The sequence below is a fragment of the Pungitius pungitius genome, chromosome 2 (genome assembly GCF_949316345.1).
Source record: "Pungitius pungitius chromosome 2, fPunPun2.1, whole genome shotgun sequence".
In the NCBI taxonomy this organism is placed as follows: Eukaryota; Metazoa; Chordata; class Actinopteri; order Perciformes; family Gasterosteidae; genus Pungitius; species Pungitius pungitius.
The window spans coordinates 31,204,247-31,218,737 of NC_084901.1; the positions used below are offsets into that span (position 1 = coordinate 31,204,247).

The window sequence follows — 14,491 nt, forward strand, 5'->3', positions numbered from 1 at the left end:
AGAGCTGTTAAAGCGTTGTTTATGGAAAAGGCATTTGCATGGTGTTCACTGCACTTCTCTGCGTCTTTTCTGCTTCTCATATGAACACACGCACACACACTCATTTCCCTCTTGAATACTCTCAACATGCCTCCCCGACTACAGAAACAAAATGAAAGAAGGTTGATTGAGGCAAAACAAGGAAGGTTGTTTTTTTTTTTCTTTCTTCATATTTCCTGTTTCAATAATTAATATGCATGAGTTTTATGGCCGCTTAAGATGCGATCAATTATTCATTAACAGCATGTTAATTGCATCCACAGTCGTGAATATTTAACCAAACACTAAATCAATGGGGTCGAATGAGCAGCAATACGGACATTTTATAAGCTTGTCCAAAATGAGGTTAGGCTTTAATGAAAACGGCAGACAGCAGATCGGGAAGGGACAAATGTGTAGGAAGAGCCCACTTCGTGAAAAGGGGGGAAGCAGATGTTTAGAAAGCAGACGATATGAATAAATGCAAGGTTGTTGACTCGTAATAGTACAGCCAGTGACTTTTAGCCTTTTCTTCTGCTTTGTCTCTTTATTCTCACCTCCTTTTTTTTTCAAATGGTAAGGATGTAATCTCCTCATCTGTGCCCACTGTAGGCCGCCTTTTTTCGCTCTCAAAGACTCCAGACTCCTTTGTCCTGGATCTTTGTGTGAGGGTGTGTCGGCGCGGCCCTTGTTTGTGTGTGTGTGTGTGTGTTTGTGTGTCTGCGTGCGTGTGTCACAGCGGTGTCTGGACGTTGACATTTCTCTGCTTGGATAACCATCGCGCCCTCTGTCCCTCTCTCCCTCCAGCCATGACGCAGGGTAATGTCACCTGTCAGTCTCAAACTCCTACTTACAAGCGCTGTTCCCCCCTTGACTCCCCCGCCGCCCCCGCGTGGAACGGCACCAGTCCGCCACCCTCTCACCCCGACCCTAGCTGCCCCTCCCCTGGACCTCACCTGGGAGACAAAGCTTTCTCCACCCCTCCATGTCTCCCTCTCCAGAACCTCATAGAACTCCATATCCAGCTGCCCTTTCGCTGCTTTGCATCCAAATGGCGACTCCCCCCCCTTCCTCCCCCCCTTACATTTGCCCCCAGGACTCCTGGAATATGGACTGGGAAGGCGGCTAATGTAGTGAATGGGAAAGTCAGGGGTGGGAAGTTGACTTTTTGTCTGGACCGCAGTGCTTTCTGCGTCTGTTCTCAATTACTCTCCCGGCACAGGCGGGGTGGAGGTTTATGCGTTATATGGGAATGTAATTGACTATAACTGCCCTCTTAACATTATCCAGGTGTACTAGCTGAGTGTGTGAGATTAGGCCCCGGGTCTTGGCCGTCCCGGTGTGTATGGACCGTCTGCGCGCGTGTTGTTGTGGACGTATTTATACCCTGCTGCTGCGAGGCGCTGCCCATTAGCACCGTATTTAAATCCACCATTTTTTCCCTGCGTGTTAGTGTGGATGTGGACGTGCGTGCGCGCTCCCACTACGCGTCCCCTTTGTGTTGGTTTCATCATTCATCTGCCTCTGTGTGCATATGAGAGTCGGAGGCAAAGTAAAAAAAAAAAAAAAAAAGAGGCAGGATACAGATCCAGCCCGCTTCAAGGGGGGGCCTGACTTTACAAGGACAGAGTCAAAATGGGCCCATTCACAAGGCTGACACACTGTGATTTGTATGTATAGTGCTGTGCAGCCTGCGGGGCACAGCCTGCGGGGCTATCACAGACACCCAGGCCAGTGCACGAGCACGGGAAGGTGGTGCAGGCGCACAGGGTGTGTGTGTGTGTGTGTGTGTGTGTGTGGGTTGAGAAGGAGAGGAGTGTGTGTGTGTGTGTGGGTCTGTTGTGGAAAAGCGAACCATCAACAGGCTGTCAATCACACCCTGGCCAAAGCCTGTCACTCCTGGATGGAGCTCGTCCGGAGGAGAATGGGAGTCCCTGGGACTGTGGGAGGAGAAGGGAGGAGGTGGAGGAAGCAGGGAGGAGGTCTGTCCGTCTCAGTGACTCGGGGCTTGATTTGATATTTGATACAGAGCATTTGGCATTTGAATGCAAATCTACTTTGATTGTCCCACTGTCTGATCGGGTTAAGGGGAACCTACAGGGGATATGCATGCATGCATTTGTATCAAAGAGATGACGGTTTCCGAGACACATACAAAATGATGAAGGAAATTATTCGGACAGATTGCATTACTCACCGAATCACCGTCAGCTGTTGTTTTTCTTTATTAAAAGCAATATAAAGATATTTAATCAGAGTATATATATATACAATATAATGGGTCAGAGGTTACACAAATGTTTAAGTCCTTTCCCCTTGTGGTCCGAGTTGTTTTTTCTTTATGTGTGAAGAACTCGGCATGTATGTGTCCATACACTTCCTGTGCATTGCTGTGTGTGTCTGGTGAAAATGTGATCATTATTTTTTCCCCGCGTGCATTTGGAGGATTGTTTTTAAAAGGAAGTAATGCCAAGGCAGACAGACAGGAAGATAGACAGGCGGATAAATCCGGTATTACTGCAGTATGGAAATGCGAGGCTCAGTTCCCTCCCAATTAGAGCAGTGACTTCTGAAATGCCATAATACCCATTAATTAGCAGGCTGCTATTTTCCCAGTGATATGGCTAATTAGTCTGCTCGGCTCTACACTATCTGGACCATTATTATTGGGTCGAAGCCGTGCAAACACACTCACGTGCGCGCACTCGCTTTTCGAGTCGGCGCGCAAACACCAGCGCACTCGCGTTCATATACATAACGTACTGGAGGTGGAGGGGTGCGGGTGCGGGTGTGGGGGGGCAGCACACGCAGCGCACACTGCAGCAATTTCCCACAGTCGAGTGACCCTGATTTAAGTGACGCCATTATGCGCCTCGGTGGCAGCTACAGCACAGCATCAGAGAGATAATGGCCAAGAAGGGGATTGTTGTTGAACAGGTACAAACTGGCCGCACTCTTCTGCAATATGCTTGTCATGCCATGTTACCATACGCTGATAAAAAAAAAAAACACAGCAAAACCGCACCGCACCCCCCCCCGGGTAACAACGGGCAGCAGTTTCAAGCCCCCCGCGATGACTTGGCGTGTGCGCGTTTGGTGCTCCCTCCGCCACGTCAGTCCATCAGTGTCTCCCGGCGGACAGACGGGCCACTGACACAGCACCAAGAGGCCGGGGAACCTTTTCAATCACTCCCTCACTTCTCCCTCTCTTGTCAGGAGGCAGAAAGGCGTGATTGATCTGTTGTTTCTCCGCGGCAGTAAAGGAGTGGAAAGAAGTTGTGTTGGGTGGAAGAAAAAAAAAATAATAATAGAAGTTCTGGTGTGACAACCACTTTCATAAGTTTATTAATCATCTTCATCAATAATGGAGCCCTGGACCTGCTGTTGGTTGTCATGCATCATGTGTGTATGTGTGTTTGCATGCACGCGAGCCAGTGTGTGTTCACGCCCCTCACAGCCCGATGAACTTCATAAGTGTCCCATCACCACTTTAATCAAATTACTTATGAACCAAAATTGACAGTTTTCATTAATTATAAAGGATTATTCTAATTGCGATTCAAATTTATTCATTTAGAACAGACGGCATTCAGTAATGTTTCAGGGAATTTGCATATTAAATGGAGAGCGTAGGTCATTAGCTATGCTAATATATGCATGGTTCCTTATTTTGTGATTGGTGGGCCATATGTAGCAGGCTGGGGGTGTGCAGGTGAGGAATCTAGAAGGAGCTGTAATATGTTTGATAAACACAGAGGGATGCAAGGCCAAAACACACACACACACACACACGTTCACATGTCCGCACACACACACACACACACACACACACACACACCAGCCAAGCCATACGTCTCTGTTCAGTATCAGTCTACCTCCCGACACACACACACACACAAACACACGCACTCTGTCCTTACACGTCTGCTTGCATGTCGCTCCCCCAAGACCCATTGGAGGGAGCAACTTTTCACCCGAGAACAAACGCGGCACACTAATTAAGTTTGTGATTTCTGATCCCGCTGCATTTAGAAACGTAACCTTGAGAGCCGGCGCGCAGTCGTAGCTGTGATTTAATGCGCTGCTTAAATGGAGCAAAAAGAGAGGCAGAACTTCTGCAAGCGGCACATTCGTCCCCACAGCGTATGGCGCTGGTCCCGGGTTGACGCGATGCTCTTTATCAAGCTATATATAGTGGATGCATTATGCATTTACTTGAACATGTGCTTAAATCAACACGGGTCAATATGAATATCCGTCCTCAACTAAGGTAGAGAGGAGAACGGTTAGGGTAAATGACTGCACGGGGAGGCACACGGTCTGACACACACACACACACACACACACACACACACAAGCGCTCACACACACCCTTCGGCTGTGCGGCGGCGTCTACCCGGGCTGATGACAGGGCCATTATTCACTGGTCAGTCCCACGAGGGCAGGGGCTCGGGCTGGACAGGGTAGCAGCGTTTCCCAGCATAACAGGACAGCGCTGAGGTGAGGGGGACCAGGTCCCTTCATTACTCTCGTGGTCTGTGGGGCCTGCAGCCTTCCTCTGCCCCCACCCCGCCATCCCCCCCTCACCCTCTTTGTCTCTGTCTCCTTCAGATTAATGGGCCAGGCCCCGACAGGGGAAGTGTTTCAATCAGCACCGCCTGCCAAGCTTGTCCATCAACCAGACAGCCTCTTATTCATCACGTCTTTGATAAACACACACACACACGCATGCAAAGATGTTTATTTGGGTTGCATCCCCTCCCCCCTCCCCCCCCACCCCCAGTGCTATATTGTAAAAGCCAGACCACAGGTTGCGATGTTATCGGGCTACAAGTTGTTGAACCCTGCACTCGTTTTCCCCCCCCACAAGCGAGCAGGAGAGAGATCTCATTGGCTGTCCGTCAATGCTCCCCGCACGATTTCTCAGTTGAATTTTGAATGATCGTTTTGGGACGAAATGGATGAAACACAATTGGTTAAGTGTCTCTGGGACCGCTGTCCCCAAGCTGGGATGGTAAATCCGGCTCCAGGGGAAGCGTGGCGCAAACTCTCCCAAGTGGGGCCTCTCCCTCAGCGGCGAAGGCGCGGCGCGGATCCTCCCTGACCCGCCGGCTCCCTCCTCCAGGGTCCATTTGTTCTGAGAAATATTTAACAACGGGGGTAAAATTTAGCTGACACGACACGAGCAGATACAGACGGAGGGTGAGGATGGGACGGAGCACGCAGCGGGCCTGAAATGAATTTTTCAACGCAGTGAGATGTTCTATTTGAATAAATCATGACACTTAAGATAGACATGGGGGCAATATAGACGTGCACCCTGCTACTTGGAGGAGTTGCACTCCAACGGAGTGAAGTGTGTGTGTGTGTGTGAGTGTGTGTGCGTGTCTGTGTTTTTTCGTGCTAGTGTCACCCTGTCTGTCTGCATGTTTCTGTGTTCAATATATGTGTTTTCTTCCATGTTCAGTGTTTGTTTTTTTTTACTCAATATTTGTAAGAACTGGATGTTTCTCTCCCAGTAAACTGGGCCACTGCCGCTTGTTACAGCCTGGTGTCGAGGCCCAGAGCCCCGGCCCCGTAGACAGACCTGGTTCTAGATTATTAATGTCCCCCCCCCCTCCTCCTCCTTTGGAGGCAGGCCCCCTCCTCCGCCCGGCGCCCCCCTACACCCCTTGGGGTCAGCCTGCGTGGCTCCTGGTGCAAGGCCCCCCTCATAAATCTCCCTAAATTAGTGTGTATGTGTGCGAGTGTATGTGCTTGCACGCTTTAAACATATACTGCAGGCAGGGAGACAGGTCACCACGAAAACAAGCCAGTCAGGCTCTGGCTTGAAGTGTCAGTGATGCATAGCGGAGAGCGCAAAGGAGAGTTTCGGAACAGAGAGAGAATACGAGAAGTGAAACACAAGGTGGAGGAAAAGAAAATACACAAAACAGGACTTGAAGATATTTGGTTCTCTGAGGGCACCAGACTTCCCGTCGAGTGGCCCCTCGTCACACACCTTTCCTCCGTTGTAACTTAATATTTGCTTACAAACATTTACATTTCGTCTGAGCTCGCTTCCCACTCCATTGGGATGGATTTCCTGGGAAAGATCACGATGCTTAATTGCAGCAATGCAAGGTCTTCCATTCCTCTTACCTGCCTACATTAGTTCAACATGTCCCACGGTGGTAACAGGCCCGGGGAAGTGCTGTTGTGTCACTTAGTTAACCCCCGAGACAAATGGCTCCCCTCTGGAGCCCAGTGAATTACACACCTCATGAAGCATATTATGAGGCAGACACACTGCTTTTCTTGTGGAGATGATCTGCGCGGCAGAGACGGATGGAGGGAGAGGAGAGGGCTGAGTTATGGCATCACCCACAGCCATTTTTACAGCGCGCCGGCATCAGAAGGAAACCCAGAGGGGGGGGGGGGGGGGGGGGGGGGAGGGGGCACAAGAGTAAAGAAATGAGAAACAAAGCTGTACACCAAGAAGGCTGAATAGATGAATAAACCAGAAGGGCAGAGGAAAGACAAAAAAAAATCAAAGTTATCCCTGTTCATTTTGACAAGGAAAACAACTCTTTACCTCATTTGTTGCTAATGTTGGAGAATTATTAGAAAATATAACAGCATTGTCCCTCGGAGGCCTTCTCGCTGTTAGCTAATCGCTTAGACAATCTTTATCACCACAGTAATAATATTCAGATGCTACAGGGATTACTTAAAAGTTGTGTTATAATTGCTTTCCTTGTTTTTTTTTGTGTGTTTATTTTATGGGCAGAGGGTGATTTTGTGTTTAATTGCTCCAAAGTGACAAATAATGCTCCATATGATATGATGAAAGTGTAAGATCATTAAATTACCAGGGCAACCGGCTGCATGTGTTTATTTATTCGTTTTTTTTTCTCGCTGTTTCAAATTTATGCCATGAGGCTTCAAGAGGCCAAGCAGTTATTTACACAAATTCACTTCCACAGCCATTCCTGGATTTTGGGGTAATTACGTGAGAGCAAAATGGTTTGATTTAATTTAATCCGCCCAGCGCAGCATTTCGCGCCGATAATATTTGTAGCTGTGGAGCCGGCAGGAGACGATTTCTTTCTGTAGGCCAAGTGAGATTGTAAGTTTTTAGAAGATTTTAAAATATGAGGTTGAAAGATCTTTTGACTTTCATGTTTAATTGTTTAAAATACTGAGATTTCCAGAGAATCATCATATGGGTGATGTCTCATGATGACTTGTCACTCGATTTCATTCCCCGTCATCTGCTTTAAAGGCAGGATTAAACTGGACCTGTATGCCATTGTTTCGAAGGTGTTGTCAAGAGGGTAAACTTAAACATGGTGGAGTATTTATATGCAAATGAACGCAAAAAAACCTTTTGAAAAGAATTTTTCCAAAATAAATAGTCAACAGGTAACTCTTGGTTTAGAGTGATGTTTAATCCAAACCGACCTAAACCTGTCGTGTAGAAGAACCATTGTAGCAATGTCGCATTTTTGTTTTGTTATTTAACATTGACTCTGAAATCCATTGAAATGAACAGATTTTGTTGTTGAAGCTAATCGGATTTGAACGTGGGGGGGGGGGGGGGGGGGGGGGGGGTCAGTCTGAAAAAATGTTATCAAAGTCCCCATCAGAAACAGAGCAACAATTGTGAATCCATAGGTCGTCTCATTGATTAAAAAGCGCGGTAATCGTGATTCTAATCATGATAATCACGGCTGAACGGAGCAAATGAGAGAATTACGGGCCACCGTCAGCTATCCGTCCATATTTACTGGTCAGCTGTCAATCAGATTATTCCATAAAGCCGAACGCTAATCCCTTTGCCGTTGCATATCAACACAGCGACTGCTCTTCACCCCCCCCCCCCCCCCCCCCCGCCGCGCACCCACACTCTGTTGATCCATGTCAAATGTGTGCAGCGGTGGTTCCGCCGGTCCGCCGGCTCCCGGGGAGATGAGGTAGAGCAGCGAGGAGTCAACACGCTGCAGTTTTGTAATGTTTCCGAGTGGCCGACTCCAGACACCTTAAGTCGTGTAAATAATGAATCAGATGATCCACGCGGATCTGCAGATCCAGGGGACGCTCTGAAAACATGGCTGAGCGAATGGGGCGTGCCGACTTTCTCTCAACGGCTCCTTTTTCGCGCTCAATACTCGCTTTCCTCCTCCTCCTCCTCCTCCTCCTCCTCTTCCTCGCTCCGATCCGAACTCTAATATTTAACCCCGCTGATTTGGTCGCCCCTGACTGTTCCCCCGGCCCACTTATCCCTCATCCCTCGCCCATCAGGAATGCCTCAGAGGAGCGGGACGGTCGGAGGAAAGGAGGGGCACTCACTGAATTAAACAGGAGTTGCAATGAGGACGGTGGAGTATGTTGGACAAGTGGATGTGGTCCACAGCTGTCTGCAAGGCTGCTCTCTGACCTCCGAGGAGATAAGAAAGTTGGGCGACCCTCAGCCTGTGGGGTCCTACAGCCACAGAGGGGGAAGAAAAAAAAAAAAACCTCCAACCCTCCACTTCATGAATTATTGAGATATTGGCCTACAGCTTCTAAAATATACAGGAGTCTGTCTCTCCTTTCGCATTACACATACTCCCTACTTTGTCCGTCTATCTTGTCCGCCTCCTGCTACCCTCCCTCCCTCTTGCCTTTTGCTCTCCCTCGTCTCACTCGGGTTTGGCCTCTCGCGCCGCCGAGATCGTAAATCAGAACGCAAACAAAGACGAGGGGAGAAAGTAAGAGCGGCAGAGAAAGGCCGTTCTCGTTACTCAGACCGTACGAGGCTTTTTCTTCCTCACTTGAAGAAGAGCATCCACCGCTAACCGGCTGTCGTGGGTTCAAAAGTTGTCAGGAATAAATTCACCAGTTACATCAGATGCTCGTAACGTGCACAGCGGTGGGCTGGCCCCTTGAAACGAGACACAACTCCGTCCATTTATCTTTGCTCTCTCTTTCTTTTCTTTTTTTTCCCTCAAAGGAGCAATTGTCACACCGCTGGTTTCTCTTGACATGCCTCTGTACGTGTGTGTGTGTGTGTGTGCGTGTGCGTGTGTGTGTGCGTGTGTGATATTATGTGTTTGCCTGTGCGTGATTACATCTTAGGCCGTTGGCTCCAAACGCGCTGCCCAGTGCAGAATCCCAGCCATAACAAATGAACAGAGGGTAGAAAAGAAGACATGTGAAAGAAAAGCTGAGCAAAGGAGTGATTCTCTCTCTGGCTGGTGGAGATCTGTATTGTAAGCAGTTTCAGCTGTCAGCACTTCTTTGAGCTACCTCAGAGAGAGGAGGAGGAGGAGGAGGAGGAGCAGGGGACCCGGGAAATTTGTAGTTTTTTTTTACCCCTTTTGAGGGTTCCTGTTGATTCGTACATGCCGCTGTTTATTTTCGCGGTTCACATGGTATTCTTTTTTTTTTTTCGGTGTTTTTTTTGTGTTGTTGTTGATGTTTTCAGAGAGGCAGACGATGCAGAAGGGGGCGGCGGGAGAGAGATCCGCCGCACCGTTTCGTTTAAAGAAGAAGAAGTTGTCAGGCTTAAAGCCTCGGGGCGGGGCTAGGGAATAAATTGTCAGCCGCCCCCTTTTCTGCTTTTCAGGCCTCCGGTGCTCCCATTCCCCCCCCCCCCACCCCCCTTTACTCCTCCGACCCTCCCTCCCTCATTAAGTATTGATGCGGGTAGCCATACTTGCCATCTCAGCCTATTAATAATGCATGGCAGGTGCTGTTGATGTGGTCTCTCACACTGAGATTGAGAGAGAGGCAGGAGCGGCAACGTGGCGCTGCATAGTAGCCAAAGCAAAGCCTCCGTCACGCCGCCCTGTAGCATGGGGGTGGGGGCTGCGTCTGTCCCGGTGAGTTTATGGCGAGCTGCGACAGCAGGAGATGGATATACAAGGTAGCATCTTACTCAATATCCCGGAGCTCTTTCAACATTGAAAACTCCCGTAGTCATAAACAACTGATGGATGACGGAGAGTGGGGGCTGGAGGGGTGGGGGATGGAGGGGGGGGGGCGTGCGAGTCTTGTCTGCCACGGCTGTTTTATTTGTTTTGTTTGTATCTTGTGATCTATATGGGTAGCTCACACTGTACTTTCAGTGACATACAGCTGGACTTTCACTGATTCTTTTATTTCCTGCATTTGCAGGTTCTTCCTCAAGTTCTTCCTGAAGTGCAACCAGAACTGCCTGAAGAATGCGGGGAACCCTCGAGACATGAGGCGTTTTCAGGTGAGACCCAACAGATGCCTGCGGCCGCACAGCATCTGTTGCAGAGAGAACAAACCCCCGCATTTCAACGCGTTTCATGAAAAAGCACCAGACATGGCAACGCCACAACCTACCAGCATCTTTCCACAGAGAAACAGGGTTCCTCTCACATTTGTGTTTGGTGTCCTAGCGCCAAACTGTTAAAGTTAGCAGTTAGCAGCCAAACGTAGTGTACCATCTGGCAGCCAAAGAGCCCCCCAGAGTGGAGAGTGGCAACCCAGTCTCCAAAAAAAGCGTGAAATGGCTACGTTGGTCCACCGTGATAAACGTAGTCATGTTACGTTTTCCCCCAAAATAACGTTACTATGTTACGTTTCTTTTGGCCCATTCATTTACATTGCTTTGCAAATAGGTCACGTGACTATCAAGTTTCCCGGTAGCGAAAAGAAAAACATGGCGGACGGTCAGCATAATCTCCGTGAAAAACACAATATTTTAAGAAAGCATCAGCATTTGTATGCATTTCGATGGCATTTCTAGCGAGAAGTATGCGTTATTCTTTCATAATCTTCTATCAGAGACTGTAGAAGACCTTCCGTTTATTCGTTTCTGCGAAGATTTGAGTGTCCCTTTGGCAAAGCGTGGCTACGCAACGCCTTTAACGGCGCATTATTAAAAAAACACTTCCAGTGGGGGCGTTACCGTAAAGAAGCGTTCAGCCTTAAAGCCACTAATCGCCAAACAAAACAAACTCAAAGCACTCGAATCACATTATGACTTTTTAAACATAAATTCCGTTATTTTTATGAGTTTTCAATGAAAGAATGCATCATTTTCGGGGGTAGGCATGCCCGGGACATCCCGAATTATGGGCAATTTTGATTTGTCCAGCTTTTTGACAGCTCCAGTCCCGACTTCCAATCACAGCCTCCTAAATCAATGACGCGCCTAAAACTCTCGGATCGAACATTACGTCTTGTTTACATGGGAAAGGGGGGCGGGGCTTCGCCCTCAGAGCGGAGCGTCATTTCTCGCTCCACACGTCTCCTCTTTTTACTGGCCAGGAAAACGGGCGATCTATCCCACGTGGGTCTGGCTCCATTCCATTGGCTCTGACGAATCCATAGAGAGGCGGGACTTATAATTTGCCCGGCAAACGGAGAGATTTGAGCTGCATTGCTTCCACTGTGCGTGAAGTGGCCGTGAGGCCTCCACTAAAGTCTCTCTCTATTTGTTCTGCTTTACTCAATAAAAGTAAAACCTTTACAGATATACTGTCCACACACTAGGCTAACATAATGGAGACTTCCAGGCTTCGTCCTTTATGTTTTATGGGGATAAAGCCCCTGTAAGTAGTTTTTTCCCAAGCAAATCTGAGTTTCTTCTTTTTTTGTGTGTCCCATACAAATATCAAAATATATATACTGATTTTCACATCCAAACACACTCACTTATGTTCCCTTTTATCATGACAACAAGAAATTTCAAGATATACCTTTTGCTTTCATAAATCATACAGTGTGTAAATGCCCAGCAGTGTACGGTCCGGGGGCCCCTATCGGGCCACTTGTTAGATGGTTCGATTAGTCTATCACTACTATACTTTGATCTGACGACTAATTTGCACATCATGCTCGTACCGGCATGGCTTCGCCCTTCCCAGGCATAGTTCATCATCTTCCGGGGTCCTATAGCCAGTGTTGGGAAAGTTTACTTTCTACATTAACTAGTTCAAAGTTTAGTTTACAAATTTTAAAAAGGAACTAGTTCAGTTCATAATTCAAAATATTTGAACTAAGTTCACGGTTCCAAAAAATGAACTAGTTCAGTTCTTTTTTTCCATACGTTGCTGCGAGCTATTTTTTTTTTAAATTATTGCCACAGCCCAGAACCACAGACAGCAATTATTTTATCAGTTTTAACACTGAAGCTATGCATCAGATTTAATCTTCTTATCCAATTTGAATCCTTATCCAACCAGGGTTTACATTAGCATTGAGGGGACAGCATTTCCCTAATGATTCTTTGATGCTATGTTGCTGTCTATTCACTCCACACTAGCAGCAGTTGCAGAGTTTACCCCTACACTACATTCTCAAACACATGCTGCTTAAATGGTCTTTTTTAAATAAGGAATTATTAAAAGAAAAACAGGACAGTAATCATTAAGGTGCAAATGTTTGCAAAGAAAGGTCAGATTCCTCCCATCCTCACCGACCTTGTCAGTAACTTCATAAACTCTTTAAAATTATTATACGCCGCCTCTTTGCTACACTTATTAATGCGCGTTTATGGTGTGTTTTCTATAGAAATCTGGTACCCCATTGAACGATGTTAAGCTGAACGAACGCGCCGTTCATAGACACCAGAATGAACGAGAACAGTGACGTTCATCGGGCATTAATACAGTACGTTGAGTTCACGTTCGCCCAAAATATCAACAAGTTTATGAACGCGTTCAGGCACAACACTGTCCCAAAAGGGCCGGGATCGCACCTCACCCAGCATGCCTCGGCCTTCACTTTTTTCACTACAGAGTTTTGTTGCACCCTGTGACTCCGGCGTTAGACTCCTTCGACTGAGTTTTAAGATGGGTTGGATGGGTTACTGACTAAAATTTATGCCCCCACCCCCTAACTGCCTCAGGGAAACTTGTAAATATAATAAGTCAAATAAGTCAAACAAGCAAGTTGTATCTGGTTTAACCCTTTTATTCCTGTAGGCGTTTTTTAGGTCTCATGCTGGAAATTGCATTTACACACTAAAACTAGGATAACGCATGTCTGATGATAGTGACAGTGAGTCTGTCGATCAAGATGAGGATGGAGACATAGTAGAGGTTGAAAATCCTCCTTGTTGAACACCCCACAATACATTCTGTGCTCCCTCTGGCATAACATTTCTAATGATATCATGTCCCCCCCTTCAGTATTTTAAGACATTCTTCAGGTTATTGTAGGCCAGTTGAATGTGTATGCCATAAAATTTGACACAAACAAGCCCTTTAAGTTTACATGTTTTGTATGTGGATTTTGTACATACAGTGTTGGTCATTTCATTTCTTTGTTTAATATTTTTGAATTTATGTTTGAATCCATTTGTGGTTAATGTGCTCAAAATGCACTACTTTCTTAATGCTTACATTGCTTGTTTGACTTATTATATTTACAAGTTACCCTGAGGCAACAGACCTAAATCAAGTTAGGGGGTGGGGGCATATATTTTAGTCGGTAACCCATCAAACCCATCTAACAAGTGGCCCGATAGGGGCCCTCGGACCGTACACTGCTGGGCATTTACACACTGTATGATTTATGAAAGCAAAAGGTATATCTTGAAATTTCTTGTTGTCATGATAAAAGGGAACATAAGTGAGTGTGTTTGGATGTGAAAATCAGTATATATATTTTGATATTTGTATGGGACACACAAAAAAAGAAGAAACTCAGATTTGCTTGGGAAAAAACTACTTACAGGGGCTTTATCCCCATAAAACATAAAGGACGAAGCCTGGAAGTCTCCATTATGTTAGCCTAGTGTGTGGACAGTATATCTGTAAAGGTTTTACTTTTATTGAGTAAAGCAGAACAAATAGAGAGAGACTTTAGTGGAGGCCTCACGGCCACTTCACGCACAGTGGAAGCAATGCAGCTCAAATCTCTCCGTTTGCCGGGCAAATTATAAGTCCCGCCTCTCTATGGATTCGTCAGAGCCAATGGAATGGAGCCAGACCCACGTGGGATAGATCGCCCGTTTTCCTGGCCAGTAAAAAGAGGAGACGTGTGGAGCGAGAAATGACGCTCCGCTCTGAGGGCGAAGCCCCGCCCCCCTTTCCCATGTAAACAAGACGTAATGTTCGATCCGAGAGTTTTAGGCGCGTCATTGATTTAGGAGGCTGTGATTGGAAGTCGGGACTGGAGCTGTCAAAAAGCTGGACAAATCAAAATTGCCCATAATTCGGGATGTCCCGGGCATGCCTACCCCCGGAAATGATGCATTCTTTCATTGAAAACTCATAAAAATAACGGAATTTATGTTTAAAAAGTCATAATGTGATTCGAGTGCTTTGAGTTTGTTTTGTTTGGCGATTAGTGGCTTTAAGGCTGAACGCTTCTTTACGGTAACGCCCCCACTGGAAGTGTTTTTTTAATAATGCGCCGTTAAAGGCGTTGCGTAGCCACGCTTTGCCAAAGGGACACTCAAATCTTCGCAGAAACGAATAAACGGAAGGTCTTCTACAGTCTCTGATAGAAGATTATGAAAGAATAACGC

At 46.9% G+C, this 14,491-nt stretch overlaps 1 protein-coding gene across 5 annotated transcripts in view; it reads left to right on the forward strand.

Moving 5' to 3' along the window:
- Positions 1–14,491, forward strand: part of ebf1a (EBF transcription factor 1a) — a 55,711-nt gene that overhangs the window by 18,036 nt on the left and 23,184 nt on the right. For all 5 annotated transcript variants that reach the window (XM_037461175.2, XM_037461176.2, XM_037461178.2 and 2 more), the window contains exon 7: positions 10,159–10,240. In XM_037461175.2, the coding sequence (XP_037317072.1) occupies positions 10,159–10,240 (82 nt within the window). The remainder of the gene's footprint in view (positions 1–10,158; positions 10,241–14,491) is intronic.